Raw genomic sequence first — 19,514 nt, forward strand, 5'->3', positions numbered from 1 at the left:
GACTTTCGCGCGCTTGCATATTTTAACAAAGCTTTTCACTTTAGCCACATTGAATTTAACTAGAAGTCATGGCTGTGTCAATTACCAGTCTGATATCGTTTTACAAAGATGACAAGAAGAGTGTAGATAGGAGAGAACCACTACAAGTCAGGACACGTAAAACAGTGCAGCCTATATGAAGGTGTGCTTACCGGTGTTGTCAGGGCTAGCATGAGGGACAAGGTTTATAGTGTCGGTGAGTAGTGATAGCAAGAGTACCATTAACCTAGAGTTAATTTATTCACATTAATTCCCATCTACAAATCCATTTTATGCGTCACATGAAATCTTTATTAGGCAAGGCAAGTTTATTTATATAGCACTTTTCAACACAAGGCAATTCAAAGTGCTTTACAAAAAATGAAAGACGTTAAGAAAATGGCATTTAAAATCAGACATAAAAAAAAAAGCTAATAAAATAAACATTAAAAGAAAAAATACATGGATAAAAGTTACAGTGCAGTCTAAGATATGAATAGTTAAATTAAAAGCAGCGACAAAAAGAAAAGTCTTCAGCCTGGATTTAAAAGTAGTAAGAGTTGCAGCGGACCTGCAGGTTTCTGGGAGTTTGTTCAAGATACTGTATTTGGAGCATAATAACTAAACGCTGCTTTACCATGTTTAGTTCTGACTCTGGGGACAGAAAGCTTACCAGTCCCTGAAGACCTGAGAGATTTGGATGGTTTATAATTTGGCAGGAGGTCAGAAATGTATTTTGGGCCTAAACCATTAAGTGCTTTATAAACCAACAGCAGTATTTTTGAAATCTATTCTTTGACACACAGGAAGCCAGTGTAAAGACTTCAGAACAGGAGCGATGTGATCCACTTTCTTAGTGTTTGTGAGGACTCGAGCAGCGGCGTTCTGAAACAGCTGAAGCTTTCTAATAGACTTTTTAGTGAGACCTGTGAAGACACCATTGCAGTAGTCCAGTCTACTGAAGATAAAAGCATGGAAAAGTTTTTCCAAATCCTGCTGTGACATTAGTCTTTTAATCCTAGATATGTTCTTTAGGTGATAGTAAGCTGATTTAGTAACTGTTTTAATGTGACTGTTGAAACTCAGGTCAGAGTCCATGACTACACCTAGAGTTCTTGCTTTATCTGTTGTTTTGAACATTGCAGACTGAAGCTCAGCGCTAACTTTTATACGTTCTGCCTTGGCTCCAAAAACCATTACCTCAGTTTTATCTTTGTTTAATTGGAGAAAGTTCTGACACATCCAGTCATTGAGTTGTTCAATGCACTTGCTCAGTGTTTGAATTGGAGCATAGTCTCCTGGAAAATGGTTACGTAAATGTGTGTGTCATCCGCATAGCTATGGTAACTTATTTTGCTGTTCTTCATTATCTGAGTAGCATGTAGACGTTAAAGAGAAGAGGCCCCAAGATTACAAATATTACACACCAGAAAACACAGAAATATCCATGAAATAAACATACAGTAGGCTATAAACAATTAAAAGGGATAATTGGGAAGGCATTACAAATGTAAATATATTTTAAATAATAAAACAATCCCACCACCACAGGTATCTACAGGAGAAGAGGGAATTCTCTACACAAAATGTGAATGCCCATGTTGAGAATGGAAATGCAGTCATGCGGCTGCATGAGCCATCTTTGCTATCCATAATTTCAGCTGCACTGACACCCCCTGTCAGTGGAAGAAGCCAAAGGCAGCTAAACGTATGCATTCAGTGGAGGAGCTATTTCCTCCAACCAATAACTAATTTAACCCGCTGACGAGAGCCCACCTCCGAAGATCGTGACTGGCTGAGGGACAGACTCGGGGGCAGGTTCTCAGGAATTTCTTGGCTTCCCTCCCCGAGCCAGAAGAGGAACACTGCAGCTTGGAAACACTTACTGTTCCTGAAATTATCAAATCTGTTGGGCATCAGGGACCTGAGGAAATTGTGGCAAGCATGGCATTGTCTGAAGAGCAACAGAGGGCAATTCAGGTGGCTACCATTGGTCAGCGAACCAACCCAAACTGGCATTTGTTCAGGAAAGGAAGGTTGACTGCCAGCAACTTTTGGGCTTTCCTGAGGTCAAAGCGTGTGACTGCTTCCCTTATTGCCAGGGTGCTAGGGCAACAACAGGCCCTTGATGGTGTTTTGTCTGTACAGCGGGGGACTAGGAATGAATGTGAGGGCATCAGGGCATTCACTACTGCAACCCAGATGCAGATCCATGAGTCAGGATTGTTGGGGGCATCTCCAGATGGTCTGGTAGGGTCTTCCACTGTGCTGGAGGTAAAGTGTCCCTACGGAGCCAGGGAAATGACAATTAGTGAAGCATTGCAAATCAAGGGCTTCTGTGTCAGTAAGGAAGGAGAAACATTCAGCCTGCGTGAGGAACATCCTTACTGGCACCAAGTGCAAGGTCAGCTTCACCTCACTGCAAGCGTCTTTGGGTCTAGAAAAGCGCTATATAAATCCCATTTATTATTATTATTATTAAAGAAGAAGAAATAAAAAAATTGTGAATCGTTTTTAATTTACATTTACTCGCCTTTGCAATGTTGTGGTTGTTAGAGTGTTAGGTTTCCTGTCAGCTCATCTGTTGGGAAGATATAAAATATTAGTTTCATGGAAGTCACACCGTCACATATAAGAGCATTAAGACATACAGTACATAGGCTAAACAAAACATCTAAAGATATAACCTTGCACTTTGATAAGTCTCGTGAACATTTTCCCTATTTTGACATTTTTATAGATCAAAATTGAACTAAAGAAATAAATGGTAGATTAATCCATATTGAAAATAGGTGTCAGCTGCTACACTAATTATAATAGTTATATTTCTTAATTAATTAAGATAAGATATTACTGTATTGATCCCAATTTGAGAAATGTTTGTGTTGCAGCAGCATAACAAGAAAAACAAAATATAAGTTATTATATATACAAAAGTATGTGAGGGATGGGATATTAAATTGAATATAAATGTAAAATGTACATGTGATTTTACGTCCAAGAGAAGCTATGGAGCAGAGTTCTCTGCCAGCCAGAGGTGATTTGTTATTAGTTCAATATGTCAAACTGATTTCCCAGACTACAATCTTTAGTTACATGGTGAAACGTTATGCTGCTTGTACTAATTAGACTTATCATATAAGCCACACAGTTTTTAATAGGATTTATTCATTATCTTTACTTATGTTGCGGTCTTTTCAGCAGCGCCATCTCTAAAAGGGCGATACAGTCACTACCCATCATTTACATTTCACCGTGACATGGACAAAAATGTAACGTCAGCTTACCTCATGGCACGAATCAAGACTCTCCTTTAGAAAACATTGGCCGGGAAACGATAGAACAAGCACGTTTCATGCGAGGACCTGTGGCTGCAACCCGGAGCAAAGCAACAAACCATTGCGTAGCTAACTAGTAGCGCTAGCTTTAGCTAACGTTAGCTAACTAAACGAACTGCCGAGTAGAATTCGAAAACACTGGTAATTAATTATTCTATAATTTGTAAAACTACGGTGTTAAAAACGACAATTTCAAAAATACAGATTATAATGGTCAGATATAGATATACAGATACTAAAGATAGGCATGTACTTGCTTTCAAGCAGAACACAGGGGAAAACAAACTTAGCGAGAGTGTTTACGTATTAGGCGTCACCGCGGTGAATTTAGTTTTAGGTTGGATATTCGACGGACATTCGCGGACCCGCCAGCAGCGTCAGTTTCCCGGACACGCCGGCAGCGTCAGTTTAACGGGGAGATCTTCTCCGCGAAACGAGGCTTTCACTTAGGGACCATCAACAAATGACATTTACAATTACACAAGAAAAATGTTCTTTTTAATAAATCGACAGCTTCTCGATCGTGTGAATGTGAAGCAAATTCACCCTAGTGCATACATTTATTGAACAAACCTCTTTTTATTGCATTTTAATACTTTAAATAGGTTTTATTAATATTTTTGATGGAAACATTTGCTTATTTCTTCAATAACTTCCAGGTCATGTGACCGATTCACTCAAAATCAGTGCTGGGGCAAAGAACTACACTGGCTGCATAGGACACACCTCTTTTTATTGCATTTTAATAGTCTAAATATTTTTATATTAATATTTTTATGGAAAAATTAGCTTATTTCTTCAATACCTTCCAGGTCATGTGAACTAATCACTCAAAATATATGCTAGGTCAAAGAACTACACTGGCCGCATAGGACACACCTCTTTTTATTGCATTTTAACACTCTAAATATTTTTTATTAATATTTTGATGGAAAAATGAGCTTATTTCTTCAATACCTTCCAGGTCATGTGACCGATGCACTCAAAATCAGTGCTGGGTCAAAGAACTACACTGGCTGCATAGGACACACCTCTTTTTATTGCATTTTAATAGTCTAAATATTTTTATATTAGTATTTTGATGGAAAAATGAGCTTATTTCTTCAATACCTTCCAGGTCATGTGACCTAATCACTGAAAATCAATGTTGGGTCAAAGAACTACACTGGCTGCATAGGACACACCTCTTTTTATTGCATTTTAACACTAAATATTTTATATTAATATTTTAATGGAAAAATTACCTTATTTCTTCAATACCTTCCAGGTCATGTGACCTAATCACTCAAAATCAATGTTGGGTCAAAGAACTACACTGGCTGCATAGGACACACCTCTTTTTATTGCATTTTAACACTCTAAATATTTTTATATTAGTATTTTGATGGAAAAATTAGCTTATTTCTTCAATACCTTCCAGGTCATGTGACCTAATCACTCAAAATCAATGTTGGGTCAAAGAACTACACTGGCTGCATAGGACACACCTCTTTTTATTGCATTTTAACACTCTAAATATTTTATATTAATATTTTGATGGAAAAATTAGCTTATTTCTTCAATACCTTCCTGGTCATGTGACCGATCCACTCAAAATCAATGTAGTGTCAAAGAACTACACTGGCTAAATAGGACACACCTCTTTTTATTGCATTTTAATACTTAAAATATTTTTATATTAATATTTTAATGCGAAATTGAGCTTATTTCTTCAATACCTTCCAGGTCATGTGACCTAATCACTCAAAATCAATGCTGGGCCAAAGAACTACACTGGCTGAATAGGACACACCTCTTTTTATTGCATTTTAATACTTAAATAATTTGTATATTAATATTTTGATGCAAAAATGAGCTTATTTCTTCAATACCTTCCAGGTCATGTGACCGATTCACTCAAAATCAATGTTGGGTCAAAGAACTACACTGGCTGAATAGGACACACCTCTTTTTATTCCATTTTAATACTTAAAATATTTTTATATTAATATTTGAATGCAAAATTGAGCTTATTTCTTCAATACCTTCCAGGTCATGTGACCTAATCACTCAAAATCAATGCTGGGCCAAAGAACTACACTGGTTGAATAGGACACACCTCTTTTTATTGCATTTTAATACTTAAATAATTTGTATATTAATACTTTGATGCAAAAATTAGCTTATTTCTTCAATAACTTCCAGGTCATGTGACCGATTCACTGAAAATCAGTGCTGGGTCAAAGAACTACACTGGCTGCATAGGACACACCTCTTTTTATTGCATTTTAATAGTCTAAATATTTTTATATTAGTATTTTGATGGGAAAATGAGCTTATTTCTTCAATACCTTCCAGGTCATGTGACCTAATCACTGAAAATCAATGTTGGGTCAAAGAACTACACTGGCTGCATAGGACACACCTCTTTTTATTGCATTTTAACACTCTAAATATTTTATATTAATATTTTAATGGAAAAATTACCTTATTTCTTCAATACCTTCCAGGTCATGTGACCTAATCACTCAAAATCAATGTTGGGTCAAAGAACTACACTGGCTGCATAGGACACACCTCTTTTTATTGCATTTTAACACTCTAAATATTTTATATTAATATTTTGATGGAAAAATGAGCTTATTTCTTCAATACCTTCCAGGTCATGTGACCGATTCACTCAAAATCAGTGCTGGGTCAAAGAACTACACTGGCTGCATAGGACACACCTCTTTTTATTGCATTTTAATAGTCTAAATATTTTTATATTAGTATTTTGATGGGAAAATGAGCTTATTTCTTCAATACCTTCCAGGTCATGTGACCTAATCACTCAAAATCAATGCTGGGCCAAAGAACTACACTGGCTGCATAGGACACACCTCTTTTTATTGCATTTTAATACTTAAATAATTTGTATATTAATACTTTGATGCAAAAATTAGCTTATTTCTTCAATACCTTCCAGGTCATGTGACCTAATCACTCAAAATCAATGTTGGGTCAAAGAACTACACTGGCTGCATCGGGCACACCTCTTTTTATTGCATTTTAATACTTTAAATATTTTTATATTAATATTTTGATGGAAAAATTAGCTTATTGCTTCAATGGAGGATCCTGTGACCTAAGATGTTCATCGTCATAACCACACTGTAGCTATGTTCGTATGACAAATAAAAACCTTGAACCTTGATTCATGAATTAAAGTGCTACTTGTTGTTTTGCCCGCTGACCGGCTGGTCCTGTTGCTCGTCTTTTTTTTGTAACTAGCTGATGCTCAATCTAATCCTGTTCTTCAAAGTCACTGTCGGACACATTCTGATACACCTTCCTCTTCCTCTACATCATCGTCAAATGGTTCTCTCTCTTCCAAAATCATTTGCAAGGCCCTCTGAGCAGAGCATAATTTGGCCATCTTGATCAGTTGTGATAAGACACACACACACACACACACACACACACACACACACACACACACACACACACACACACACACACACACACACACACACACACACACACACACACACACACACACACACACACACACACACACACACACACACACACACACACACACACACACACACACACACACACACACACACACACACACACACACACACACACACACACACACACACACACACACACACACACACACACACACAATTTCCACATTCGTGTTAGCCCCGAACCTCCTGTTTGTAATATAAATGTGTAGTACAGTGGGTGGTCATTTTAAATGTGTTTTGATATAAGTTCTTCACAGAAAATTAGCCAACGCCATTGAGTGTGAGGTTGAACAAATAATGTATCATATCATTTTTGTTGATTTATTTATATAGATTTTTTGATTAGATCATAGATACGTCCATGAGTTAAGACCATGGTTAAGACATGATATGATGATTCACACTCATGTACAGGTGGCGGTATGCACCTTTAAAGTTGTTTGCAATACGCCAAACATCGAGAGAAGAAGAAGAAGAAGAAGAAGAACACGAAGAAGATATTTTGGAAACCAGATCACATTGTTTGATCTAAAAATGGTGCGCTTCAAAAAAGGCAAGACAAAGAAAGCTTTAGACCTGTGGCAACAAGCAGGAGGTAGAGATTTCATCACCAGGTCTTTAATTTCTCATGGTTTTAGTGAAGTTAATGTTACAACTGAGCAGTGGTCCTCAGTTACACTTATAGTGTTTAAAGGTAATAAGAAAGAGCATCTTAAGTGGTTGAGGGTCATCTGGGGTGAAGACCGACGTGGAGTCCGGACTGAGGTGCTTCAAGCAGGTACTGTTAAAAAATAATTTTGATGAGCCCCACCCAGAGCAGAGTCCCGCCTCGGATACCCGGCGGATAACCCGCAAAATAGTTGTGTAACGGGCAGACCCGGCGGCAGACATACGTCTCTGGGCGGGCATTTGATTTGCCAGGGCGGGCCCACCCCGAAACTTACATTTCCCGGGAAATCTGAATTGTCAACGGGGGTGGGGACTTAAGCAAGCACGCAGGCAAACTTGAGGAGCGTACACAGTGTGGAGTGAGGTTGAGCGATAAAGAGAAGGGGGAGAGAGAGAGAGAGAGATTGAGCGAGGGGCAGATAGCGTGTGCAGCGGTCTGTTTGCGCACAGAACCGGAGTTTGTGAGAGAGCCGGCTTGAGAGTCAATTTCTCTGAGTTGCCATATTCCTTTCATGAACCACTTCCTGATATCCATTGTTGCAGATAAATATAAATGATAATAGACAAACTAACCTAGCAAGAGTATACTGTCAGGCTGCTGTGCCGCATCTCACTCAAACACCCACATGACTCAACCCAGCGAAAAACCAGTCTCGCGCGCAGCCTTTCATTCAGAATTTCATTCAGAATTTCATAGCAAAATAAAAAAAATGATATTAAACTAATCTTTCAACATAGTTTAAAACAAAAATAAATATTAGGACAGAGCCCTACAAATAACAACCATAAACATAATAATAAAACAATTACAATGTTGTATTCAGCCCTGATTAAAACTGCGGGCCCAAATCCTGGATGGGCGGGCCCAAATCCTCGATGGGCGGGCCCGGCCCCATGGGGCTCGCCCATGACGCCGGGTCTGGTAACGGGCAAAACATACACGTAGGCCCATTTCCAGGGGTGCACATAACTGGTACGCAGGTACGCATGCGCGGAAACAATCTGAATTGCGTACCGTCACTTGTGTCACAAAGCGCATTTGCGTACCGTGGTACTTGTGAAGCTTTTCCAGAAGGCGGTTCGATCACCGGACGACAGAGTCGGTCTCCGTGTGCACAGACGGGGCTAATGTTAACGTCGGTCTGTACAACGGAATTGTGCCAAAAACTACGCCAACCGGCTGCGGAGGGAGACTCACTGGAGAACTGCGCTAAAACAGCTGATCACAACGTTCACGCTCTGTGGTCACGAAGTACTCCACTAGCCCCCCCAAAAATTCACAACGGGTCGGGTCGTGGGTCTTATATCATCAGGTCGGGTCCAGATTTGACTTGAAGATAATTGCGTGTAACGGGTCGGTTCGCAGTTGCTACTGAGCTGAGAGGGTTCGGGTGGTTGCAGATTTGCAAAACTGGACCCATGCAGGACTCTGCCCCAGAGGCTTTTAAGTTGAAGCTTAACCCTTGTGAATCCCTTTTTAAAAACATTACTCTGAAAACACTAACGACAAAAATGTCTGCATCTAAAAATACTGTAATAAAGATATTATAGGCTATGTTAATAATGTTGTTCCACTTTCAATTACTTACATTTTTTAACCCAATTCAGTGCTGATCATAATTATCAAATGTTCATTCACTTTTATTTTTTTCGCTAGGGATTTGAAAGTCACTATTTTGATTACACATTATTAAGAACATGTTTCCAAAACACTAACATCTTTACCAAATGCCGTGTCATATTCTTAACACAATCAGAATGCTCGCAAAATTAAACAGTAGCCTGGATAATACATTTCATTAGGGAGGCATAAGGGTTAATGTTCTTATTTAATTAAATACTACAGCCATCACAGTAGGATGTTAACATAATTTACTGTAATTGACCCAAGGATGGCAGATTGCTTAAAGTTGCATTGTAGTCATGCAATAAGAGATACAGTAGTTAAATGAGATTTTTTACTTTTGTAATGTTTGTATTTAGGAAAATATGTCAGTGAAAGAGGGAGAGATGGACAGCACAGTATCAAGAAACAGTCTTACAGCGCACCTACGGGTGAGGAAGACGAGGACACAAGTCAGGATGAAAAGGAAATAAGTAACGCACAGCCACAGTCTGAGATAGACACAGAAGAGTCAGACCAACAAAGTACAGAGACAGACACCAAAACGACAACAACAATGAACAGAAAGGGACAAAGAGGCAAGGACAAGAAAGGGCCAGAAAAGGATAAAAAAAGAAAAAGAAACAAACGAAAAACAGGGACAGAGCCTGTGGGGAAAGATGAAGATAAGAACGATGAAGAAAAACAGTCTTACAGCGCACCTACAGGTGAGAAAGACGAGGACACAAGTCAGGATGACAGGGAAATAAGTAACGCACAGCCACAGTCTGAGATAGACACAGAAGAGTCAGACCAACAAAGTACAGAGACAGCCGCCAAAATGACAACAAAAATGAACAGAAAGTGCAAAGCAGGGCCAAAAAAGTTCAAAATTGCCATGACAAGAAAACAATGGAACAAAATTAAACCTAAACATTGCAAAAAAAAACTCCGTCCCCCCTGGACTGATACATTTTATCAGGAATTTTTGAAAAATAATCCATGCTGCACACTTGCTTTCAAATACCAGCATGTTAAGACAAATGATAGCCGTAAAAAGAATTCGCCATTTTTCTGTGCCTCTGCAAAATGCACATTTAATGGATGCAACGCTGTCTACAGTTTCTCAAAAAAGAACAGGCCAAAATCAACGGATAAAAAAATATTTTTTAAAGTCATGCGCATTGGTGAAGTTATACACCATAAAAATCAAAGGCGATTTAGACCAGCAAAATACACGAGAAGAGGAACAATTTCCAAAGCCTTAACCAGTGGTGTCAGCAATTATTATTACACTATGTTGAGACAGACACCAGTAGAGGAAATAATGGCTGGTAACATAAGCAGAAGCCTCACCAAAGACGTATTAAAGAAAATATCCTCTGAAGTGAAGAAAAGTGCAAGGCTCCACGATGACATGATGCTTGAACTCATGTTGACTCAAAAAATAATCAAAGAGAGCAGCAGTCATGCATCATCAAAAGGCTATCTTCAGCACCTACAAATTGATCCGTTTGCTGTGCATTTATACACAGATGCTGGAATAAAGATATTGACTGAGCACTTGAAAAAGCCAACACCTACGGCCCTCTACCTTGATGCCACAGGCAGCGTGATACAGAAAATTCCTGATCAAAATAAGCGGGTCTTGTATTATGCTTTGGTTTTGCCCGGAATGGGTAAGGATAAGCCTCCCTTGCCTGTCACAGAACTGATCACCAATAGCCATTCCATTCCATCTATTTCCCATTGGCTCATGGAATTTAAGAGAAAGTTGTCTTACACAACAAAAAGAAAGATAGCACAGGTTGAGACAGATTATAGTTGGGCTCTGATAAACAGTGTGCTTCTGTCTTTTAACAGGGAAAATATGTCAGTGTACCTTGACAGAGCATTTGAGATAGTGTCTGGACAAACTGAACTGATTCCTAACTTCACTGTGCTGCATCTGTGCTCTGCTCATATCATGAAGGCTGTGTCACAAGCATTTGGAAAAAAAACTGTAGACAGAGGCACACAGGAATATGCAACATTCTGTTTCGCGTACATCCTGAACTGCACAAGTATGCAGGAAGCCTTTGATGTTTTTTATCATATGTGTGTGCTTTTTGATGCAGAGGAGTACACTAATTTGGTGAAACAGAGCAAAATGTACCTCGACAAGTGCATTTTGCAAACTCGGGACGTGAAACTGGAGGAAAGTGGACATGTAATGGGAGAGGAGGAAAGCAAAATGGAAAAAAATGCTCATAACATTATTGGAAAGTCCCCTTTTACACAAGCTTTTCAAGTCAGACGGGACCAAGCAGAGTGTGACATTCTCTCTGACGATGCTGTTCATGTAAAAAACCACTACCTCTGTCCTGGTGCCATTGATGCACTGTTAAAAAACTACATGGGGATCTTCCCATTGTGGAGTGGTTTGTTGCTTGGGGATCTGTCGCGACATAGAAAAGGTACCTCTAAAAAAGATGGAAGTCATAAAACCAGGGATACCAACTGCCATGTTGAGCTCTGGTTTGGGTTGGTCAAACACTCCATCCTTTTAAAAAAAAAGTACCTGAGACCAGCTGAGTTTGTCTCCAAAATGTATGCCTCAATACAAGGAAGATATATAGAGCACATTCAGCAACACAATCTGCCAATGCATATTCTGGACAAAAACTTTGGACATCCTAGCAGGCCAGATGATGACCACGAGGAACAGTGGAACAAGCGGGAAAGTTCTGCTGGTCACACCAAGCCCAAGTCCAAGTACTTCAATCCACCAAAAACACTACCCAACCCCAAGAGCCCACCTGCCACAAAGGTGAAGAAAAGAAAAGTGGACCAACAGGAAAAATATGCACAGGGAAATGTGAGTTTCTCTAAGACTTACTATGTTCAGAGTGTGTAAATTGTTCTCCAGCATTTTCATTGTAACAATGGAATAAGTAAATATTGTCAGAAAGTAAAGCATGGACTAAATTGGTGAGTGAGGTGAAGGACAAAGGACATGAAGTATTATAACCCAATATGATTAGGTGCATGTTGTAGGGGGAGAATATGAAGATGAAAAATGTAAATACAGCATACAAACTTATAACAGAAACTAGATTTCTAAATCAGACTTTAAACTGCAATTACAGTTTCTGTTCCTGAGCAGCCTGTTTAATGTCATTTAGTGAAAACTCTAAAAGGGACTGAGGTTAAATGCATACACATGGACAGTTTAATTATATTTTGTGTATGTAGCTTTGATGGTGCATACAAAAACAGACCCTCTGGTATCATTCAAATGCGCTACCCTAATTAGTCATTCGGGACAAAAATGTCCAGAGTGATACCGGAGGGTTAAAAGATTCCTCAAGTGTCCATATTAAACAGAATGCATCTATTTCCCCTCAATCTTGACTTAGTTGACCTGGCTGTGGAAAAAAAAGGACACCGAGGTGGTCGTGGCAGTGCTCCCCTCACAGATGAAAGGACGCATCTTACTTATCCGCCACTGTGAGCTATGCTCACTTCGACCCCACCAGTGGTTGACAGGGGAGGTATGTTACTACATGTTTCAAGTGTCTGAAGTTTCACTCTACACTGTGTCATTTTCTTTATCTAGCATTTAACGATTTCTGCCCAAAAAGTATCTGAGGAATATGCATTAATTGGCAAATTGTTATGATTTTTTTTGCCAGGTAATTGAAGGCGTGTTTCATGTTGCTGCCGACAAATTCGGCGTTGTGAACAAAATGTACTTGCTAAATCACTACACAGCAGGTGTCATTTTGTTCGGGGACAGAACTCAGCTAACATCTCACAGTTTACCAAAGGTAATGTGTGTGGTCTGTGTATGTTTATGTGTGTGGTGTCTGGTGTGTTGTGTTTGTGCATGGTGATACTTTAGGGGGAAGTAGGTGTGGATTTGATATGTGGGCTCACACTCACCCATTAGGTACATGGAGTGAAGCATTGGCTGAGATCTTAAATAGGAAATTAACTGAGATTATTTTACTGTATCCTCTCTGAAACTATAGTCATTAGTTAAATCACCTGATAAATCTACTTACTTTTGAATTTCCATACCAACACTTGTTTTAAGCACGACAAATGAATGGCACAAGAACATAATTGTCAGACTAATGTTGTTGTTATTTTTACCTTAGCCTTCAAGTTTGTTTTAATCCTTTATTTGATGGCATTATAGGTAAAATTTGACAACTATGAAGCTGTCCTGTCCTTTGTACTTGTCAACAACAACCACTGGAAGTTGCTGGTTTGTAATTATTTTTGTTATTGTATTATTTCTGTTAAAGCACAAGACTTACATGGTGAAACCAAAAATATTTTTTGATGAAAAGTGCTTTTACTTTTTCACAGTACATTCATGCCAAAACCAGCACCGTATTCCTGGTGGATCCAGCTCAAAGCATCGAAGAGCTTGATGACTCCGAACATGCTGCCAAAAGAATACAGTAAATCAAAATTCAATAGATATTTGAAAATTCAAGGAAAAACTATATTTAAACGTAAAAAATGTGTCACATTTAGTTACATTCATACTCACAGACAGCATTGAAAGCATTTTCAACAGTCTGATACAGTCTGTGTTCAGACAGTGATATCTATAGCTGACCTGTGGCTGCCCCTTATACAAATAAATGGTCATATGGTGAATACAAACAGTATGAATTTCTGTTACATTATCTTTAGGAGCCACATAATTAGAAATGTAAAGTGTGTTGACATTATCCTTTCTCAGGGAGTACTTCAGGATGAGGAGGACACGCCACAGCATAACAGACTGGGTGGATGTTAAGTGGAAGGGAGGCGTTATGGGTCACCCACTTCAAAAGGATGGATGTAGCTGTGGTGTCGTTGTTGTGAAGGTGAGCTGAAGAGATTCTGTTTTCATCCAGTTAACAAGCAGAGTTTTTAATGTGAAAGACAGTTTAATGCAAGGACGGATTTAAAAAAGCTGTCAAAAGTAGTGGTTGACCGATAAAGGTTTTTTAAAGGCCGATGCTGATCCCCATAATATTTAGCAGGCAGGTTGGCCAATGGACAATATATAGTATAATGCCGATATCATGTTGTTGTTTATTGTATTTTTCACAACTGACAACAATTGGATTATGACACAACATTGTTGAACTTAAATTAGTATTCACTTGAACACAGAAAGTTTAATTGACAAAACTTTGCTTCTGAATATCTCAAATTTCCAATAATAGGACCGGTCTATATCAATAATCAAAGGTTTTGGGAGGCATTCTAGTCAAGGGTGGATGTTTTCTATAATGTGTCTCATGTTTTTGTCTGTATCTGTATTACTATACAATAAAGAAGAAAAACCCTCCATAACATAAGTGTTGTTTGTTTAGATGGCAAAGGCAGTCATGGAATCCTTCCCTCTGATCCCGAATGTGAATTTCGAGTGTTCAAAGAAATACATGACACAGGAGAGGAGAGAACTGGCTCTCGAAATCCTTGAGGCATCAGGTAAATAAATATGAATATATGTATATGTATATATGGGTGTCTGTATATATATATATATATATATATATATATATATATATATATATATATATATATATATATATATATATATATATATATATATATATATGTATTTATATAGAAGCTGACATACATGTATTGTTATCTTGTTTCAGTCTTTGATGAGCACACTTATTGTGCTATGTGTGCTGCCTTAAGGCCTCCAGGATCTGGATCTCCCATCACAGACTGGGTGAGCTGTTGTGAAGAAAATGTGTAATTGTGATGTCTACATTTATTTATTTATTTAACAGGGACAGTGCACATTAATGAACATTTCTGTAAATATGCCAGAGTTAGCCAAGAGGCTATTTTTCATCTGTAGTCCCTGGACAGATTTTAAAAGTCAACCTAAAACACATTTAATTTTAAACAACTAAATACAATACATTTAAAAAATGCAACACTCACTACTGGAATACTTAAATCAAAAAATGTAAAAGACAGAACAATAAAACAAAAAAAATAAAACAAAACAATAGAGCATGTTAAAACACAGGGAGTGGGTTTTAAGGAGTAGATGATTGTGTCAGCTGATTCCTCACTAACACTTGAGTATTAAGACAACTGAATGGTAATCTAAGGTACAAATATATTATAAATACATTATTTCTTTCACTTCAACAGGTTCAGTGTGATGACTGCGAACGATGGTACCATGCCCAGTGTCTGGCAATGGACAGCAGAGACCTTAAAAAGGCAGAGACAGGATATTGGAAATGTCCTTTGTGCAAGTAATACTTGAAATGTGCTCAATGATGACGATTAGTAAAACATGTGTCCTGTGTAGCCTTGTTTGTATTACTTTCTGATCATTAATCACTGGGTCACATGACAGGGAAGCTATAGAAAAAACCCTGAATTTGTAATAGAAATATGAATATTAAATAGAGGATGTAATATTATCCGATATAAAGAGCTGTTTCTATTGTGTACAGACTAGTATTCAATTAATAAAGTGATTTTGAGTCATTAGTTATTGAAGAAATAAGCTAATTTTCACATAAAATTATTAATATAAAAGTATTTAGTGGGTTAAAATGGAATAAAAAGAGGTGTGTCCTATTCAGCCAGTGTAGTTATTTGACCCAACATTGATTTTGAGTGATTATGTCACATGACCTGGAAGGTATTGAAGAAATAAGCTAATTTTTCCATCAAAATACTAATATAAAAATATTTAGACTATTAAAATGCAATAAAAAGAGGTGTGTCCTATGCAGCCAGTGTAGTTCTTTGACCCAGCACTGATTTTGAGTGAATCGGTCACATGACCTGGAAGGTATTGAAGAAATAAGCTCATTTTTGCATCAAAGTATTAATATACAAAATATTTAAGTATTAAAATGCAATAAAAAGAGGTGTGTCCTATTCAGCCAGTGTAGTTCTTTGGCCCAGCACTGATTTTGAGTGAATCGGTCACATGACCTGGAAGGTATTGAAGAAATAAGCTCATTTTTGCATCAAAGTATTAATATACAAATTATTTAAGTATTAAAATTGAATAAAAAGAGGTGTGTCCTATTCAGCCAGTGTAGTTCTTTGGCCCAGCATTGATTTTGAGTGATTAGGTCACATGACCTGGAAGGTATTGAAGAAATAAGCTCAATTTCGCATTAAAATATTAATATAAAAATATTTTAAGTATTAAAATGCAATAAAAAGAGGTGTGTCCTATTCAGCCAGTGTAGTTCTTTGGCCCAGCATTGATTTTGAGTGAATCGGTCACATGACCTGGAAAATATTGAAGAAATAAGCTCATTTTTGCATCAAAGTATTAATATACAAATTATTTAAGTATTAAAATTGAATAAAAAGAGGTGTGTCCTATTCAGCCAGTGTAGTTCTTTGACCCAACATTGATTTTGAGTGGATCGGTCACATGACCAGGAAGGCATTGAAGAAATAAGCTCATTTTTCCATCAAAATATTAATATAAAAATATTTAGAGGGTTAAAATGGAATAAAAAGAGGTGTGTCCTATTTAGCCAATGTAGTTCTTTGACCCAACATTGATTTTGAGTGAATCGGTCCCATGACCAGGAAGGTATTGAAGAAATAAGCTAATTTTTCCATCAAAATATTAATATAAAATATTTAGAAGGTTAAAATGGAATAAAAAGAGGTGTGTCCTATTCAGCCAGTGTAGTTCTTTGACCCAACATTGATTTTGAGTGAATCGGTCACATGACCTGGAAGGTATTGAAGAAATAAGCTCATTTTTGCATCAAAGTATTAATATACAAATTATTTAAGTATTAAAATGCAATAAAAAGAGGTGTGTCCTATTCAGCCAGTGTAGTTCTTTGACACAACATTGATTTTGAGTGGATTGGTCACATGACCAGGAAGGTATTGAAGAAATAAGCTAATTTTTCCATCAAAATATTAATATAAAAATATTTAGAGGGTTAAAATGGAATAAAAAGAGGTGTGTCCTATTCAGCCGGTGTAGTTCTTTGACCCAACATTGATTTTGAGTGGATCGGTCACATGACCAGGAAGGCATTGAAGAAATAAGCTCATTTTTCCATCAAAATATTAATATAAAAATATTTAGAGGGTTAAAATGGAATAAAAAGAGGTGTGTCCTATTCAGCCGGTTTAGTTCTTTGACCCAACATTGATTTTGAGTGGATCGGTCACATGACCAGGAAGGTATTGAAGAAATAAGCTAATTTTTCCATCAAAATATTAATATAAAATATTTAGAAGGTTAAAATGGAATAAAAAGAGGTGTGTCCTATTTAGCCAGTGTAGTTCTTTGACCCAACATTGATTTTGAGTGAATCGGTCCCATGACCAGGAAGGTATTGAAGAAATAAGCTAATTTTTCCATCAAAATATTAATATAAAATATTTAGAAGGTTAAAATGGAATAAAAAGAGGTGTGTCCTATTCAGCCAGTGTAGTTCTTTGACCCAACATTGATTTTGAGTGAATCGGTCACATGACCTGGAAGGTATTGAAGAAATAAGCTCATTTTTGCATCAAAGTATTAATATACAAATTATTTAAGTATTAAAATGCAATAAAAAGAGGTGTGTCCTATTCAGCCAGTGTAGTTCTTTGACACAACATTGATTTTGAGTGAATCAGTCACATGACCAGGAAGGTATTGAAGAAATAAGCTCATTTTTCCATCAAAATATTAATATAAAAATATTTAGAGGGTTAAAATGGAATAAAAAGAGGTGTGTCCTATTCAGCCGGTGTAGTTCTTTGACCCAACATTGATTTTGAGTGAATCGGTCACATGACCTGGAAGGTATTGAAGAAATAAGCTAATTTTCGCATCAAAGTATTAATATACAAATTATTTAAGTATTAAAATGCAATAAAAAGAGGTGTGTCCTATTCAGCCAGTGTAGTTCTTTGACACAACATTGATTTTGAGTGAATCGGTCCCATGACCAGGAAGGTATTGAAGAAATAAGCTAATTTTTCCATAAAAATATTAATATAAAAATATTTAGAAGGTTAAAATGGAATAAAAAGAGGTGTGTCCTATTCAGCCGGTGTAGTTCTTTGACCCAACATTGATTTTGAGTGAATCGGTCACATGACCTGGAAGGTATTGAAGAAATAAGGTAATTTTCGCATTAAAATATTAATAAAAGATATTTTAAGTATTAAAATGCAATAAAAAGAGGTGTGTCCTATTTAGCCAGTGTAGTTCTTTGACACAACATTGATTTTGAGTGGATCGGTCACATGACCTGGAAGGTATTGAAGAAATAAGCAAATCTTTGCATCAAAGTATTAATATACAAATTATTTAAGTATTAAAATGCAATAAAAAGAGGTGTGTCCTATTCAGCCAGTGTAGTTCTTTGACACAACATTGATTTTGAGTGGATCGGTCACATGACCAGGAAGGTATTGAAGAAATAAGCTCATTTTTCCATCAAAATATTAATATAAAAATATTTAGAGGGTTAAAATGGAATAAAAAGAGGTGTGTCCTATTCAGCCGGTGTAGTTCTTTGACCCAACATTGATTTTGAGTGAATCTGTCCCATGACCTGGAAGGTATTGAAGAAATAAGCTCATTTTTGCATCAAAACATGAATATACAAATTATTTAAGTATTAAAATGCAATAAAAAGAGGTGTGTCCTATTCAGCCAGTGTAGTTCTTTGACCCAACATTGATTTTGAGTGAATCGGTCCCTTGACCAGGAAGGTATTGAAGAAATAAGCTAATTTTTCCATCAAAATATTAATATAAAATATTTAGAAGGTTAAAATTGAATAAAAAGAGGTGTGTCCTATTCAGCCAGTGTCGTTCTTTGACCCAACATTGATTTTGAGTGAATCGGTCACATGACCTGGAAGGTATTGAAGAAATAAGCTAATTCTTGCATCAAAATATTAATATACAAATTATTTAAGTATTAAAATGCAATAAAAAGAGGTGTGTCCTATTCAACCAGTGTAGTTCTTTGGCCCAGCATTGATTTTGAGTGATTAGGTCACATGACCTGGAAGGTATTGAAGAAATAAGCTCATTTTAACATCAAAATATTAATATAAAATATTTAGAGGGTTAAAATTGAATAAAAAGAGGTGTGTCCTATTCAGCCGGTGTAGTTCTTTGACCCAACATTGATTTTGAGTGAATCGGTCACATGACCTGGAAGGTATTGGAGAAATAAGGTCATTTTCGCATTAAAATATTAATATAAACATATTTTAAGTATTAAAATGCAATAAAAAGAGGTGTGTCTTATTTAGCCAATGTAGTTCTTTGACCCAACATTGATTTTGAGTGATTAGGTCACATGACCTGGAAGTTATTGAAGAAATAAGCACATTTTTCCATCAAAACTATTAATAAAACGTATTTAAA

General features: G+C 37.0%; 1 protein-coding gene across 4 annotated transcripts; it reads left to right on the forward strand.

Annotated features, from left to right (window-relative positions):
* The first annotated feature begins 6,363 nt into the window (after window positions 1-6,363).
* Window positions 6,364-15,450, forward strand: LOC307024910 (uncharacterized protein). Of its 4 annotated transcripts, none has more exons than XM_079659398.1 (9): window positions 6,364-7,631; window positions 12,524-12,658; window positions 12,800-12,934; window positions 13,309-13,377; window positions 13,482-13,576; window positions 13,864-13,990; window positions 14,486-14,603; window positions 14,780-14,856; window positions 15,291-15,450. In XM_079659398.1, exons 2-9 carry the CDS (start codon window positions 12,584-12,586, stop codon window positions 15,399-15,401), a joined length of 807 nt encoding a protein of 268 aa, XP_079515524.1. In that variant the 5' UTR covers window positions 6,364-7,631; window positions 12,524-12,583; the 3' UTR covers window positions 15,402-15,450. The 4 variants fall into 4 exon arrangements, with proteins under 4 accessions (XP_079515524.1, XP_079515522.1, XP_079515521.1 ...); XM_079659395.1 differs by lacking the exon at window positions 6,364-7,631 and adding an exon at window positions 7,660-11,982; XM_079659396.1 differs by lacking the exons at window positions 6,364-7,631; window positions 13,309-13,377 and adding an exon at window positions 7,659-11,982.
* Window positions 15,451-19,514: the final 4,064 nt, after the last annotated feature.

This window comes from Notothenia rossii, assembly GCF_949606895.1.
Source record: "Notothenia rossii genome assembly, chromosome: 11".
NCBI classification, from domain to species: domain Eukaryota; kingdom Metazoa; phylum Chordata; class Actinopteri; order Perciformes; family Nototheniidae; genus Notothenia; species Notothenia rossii.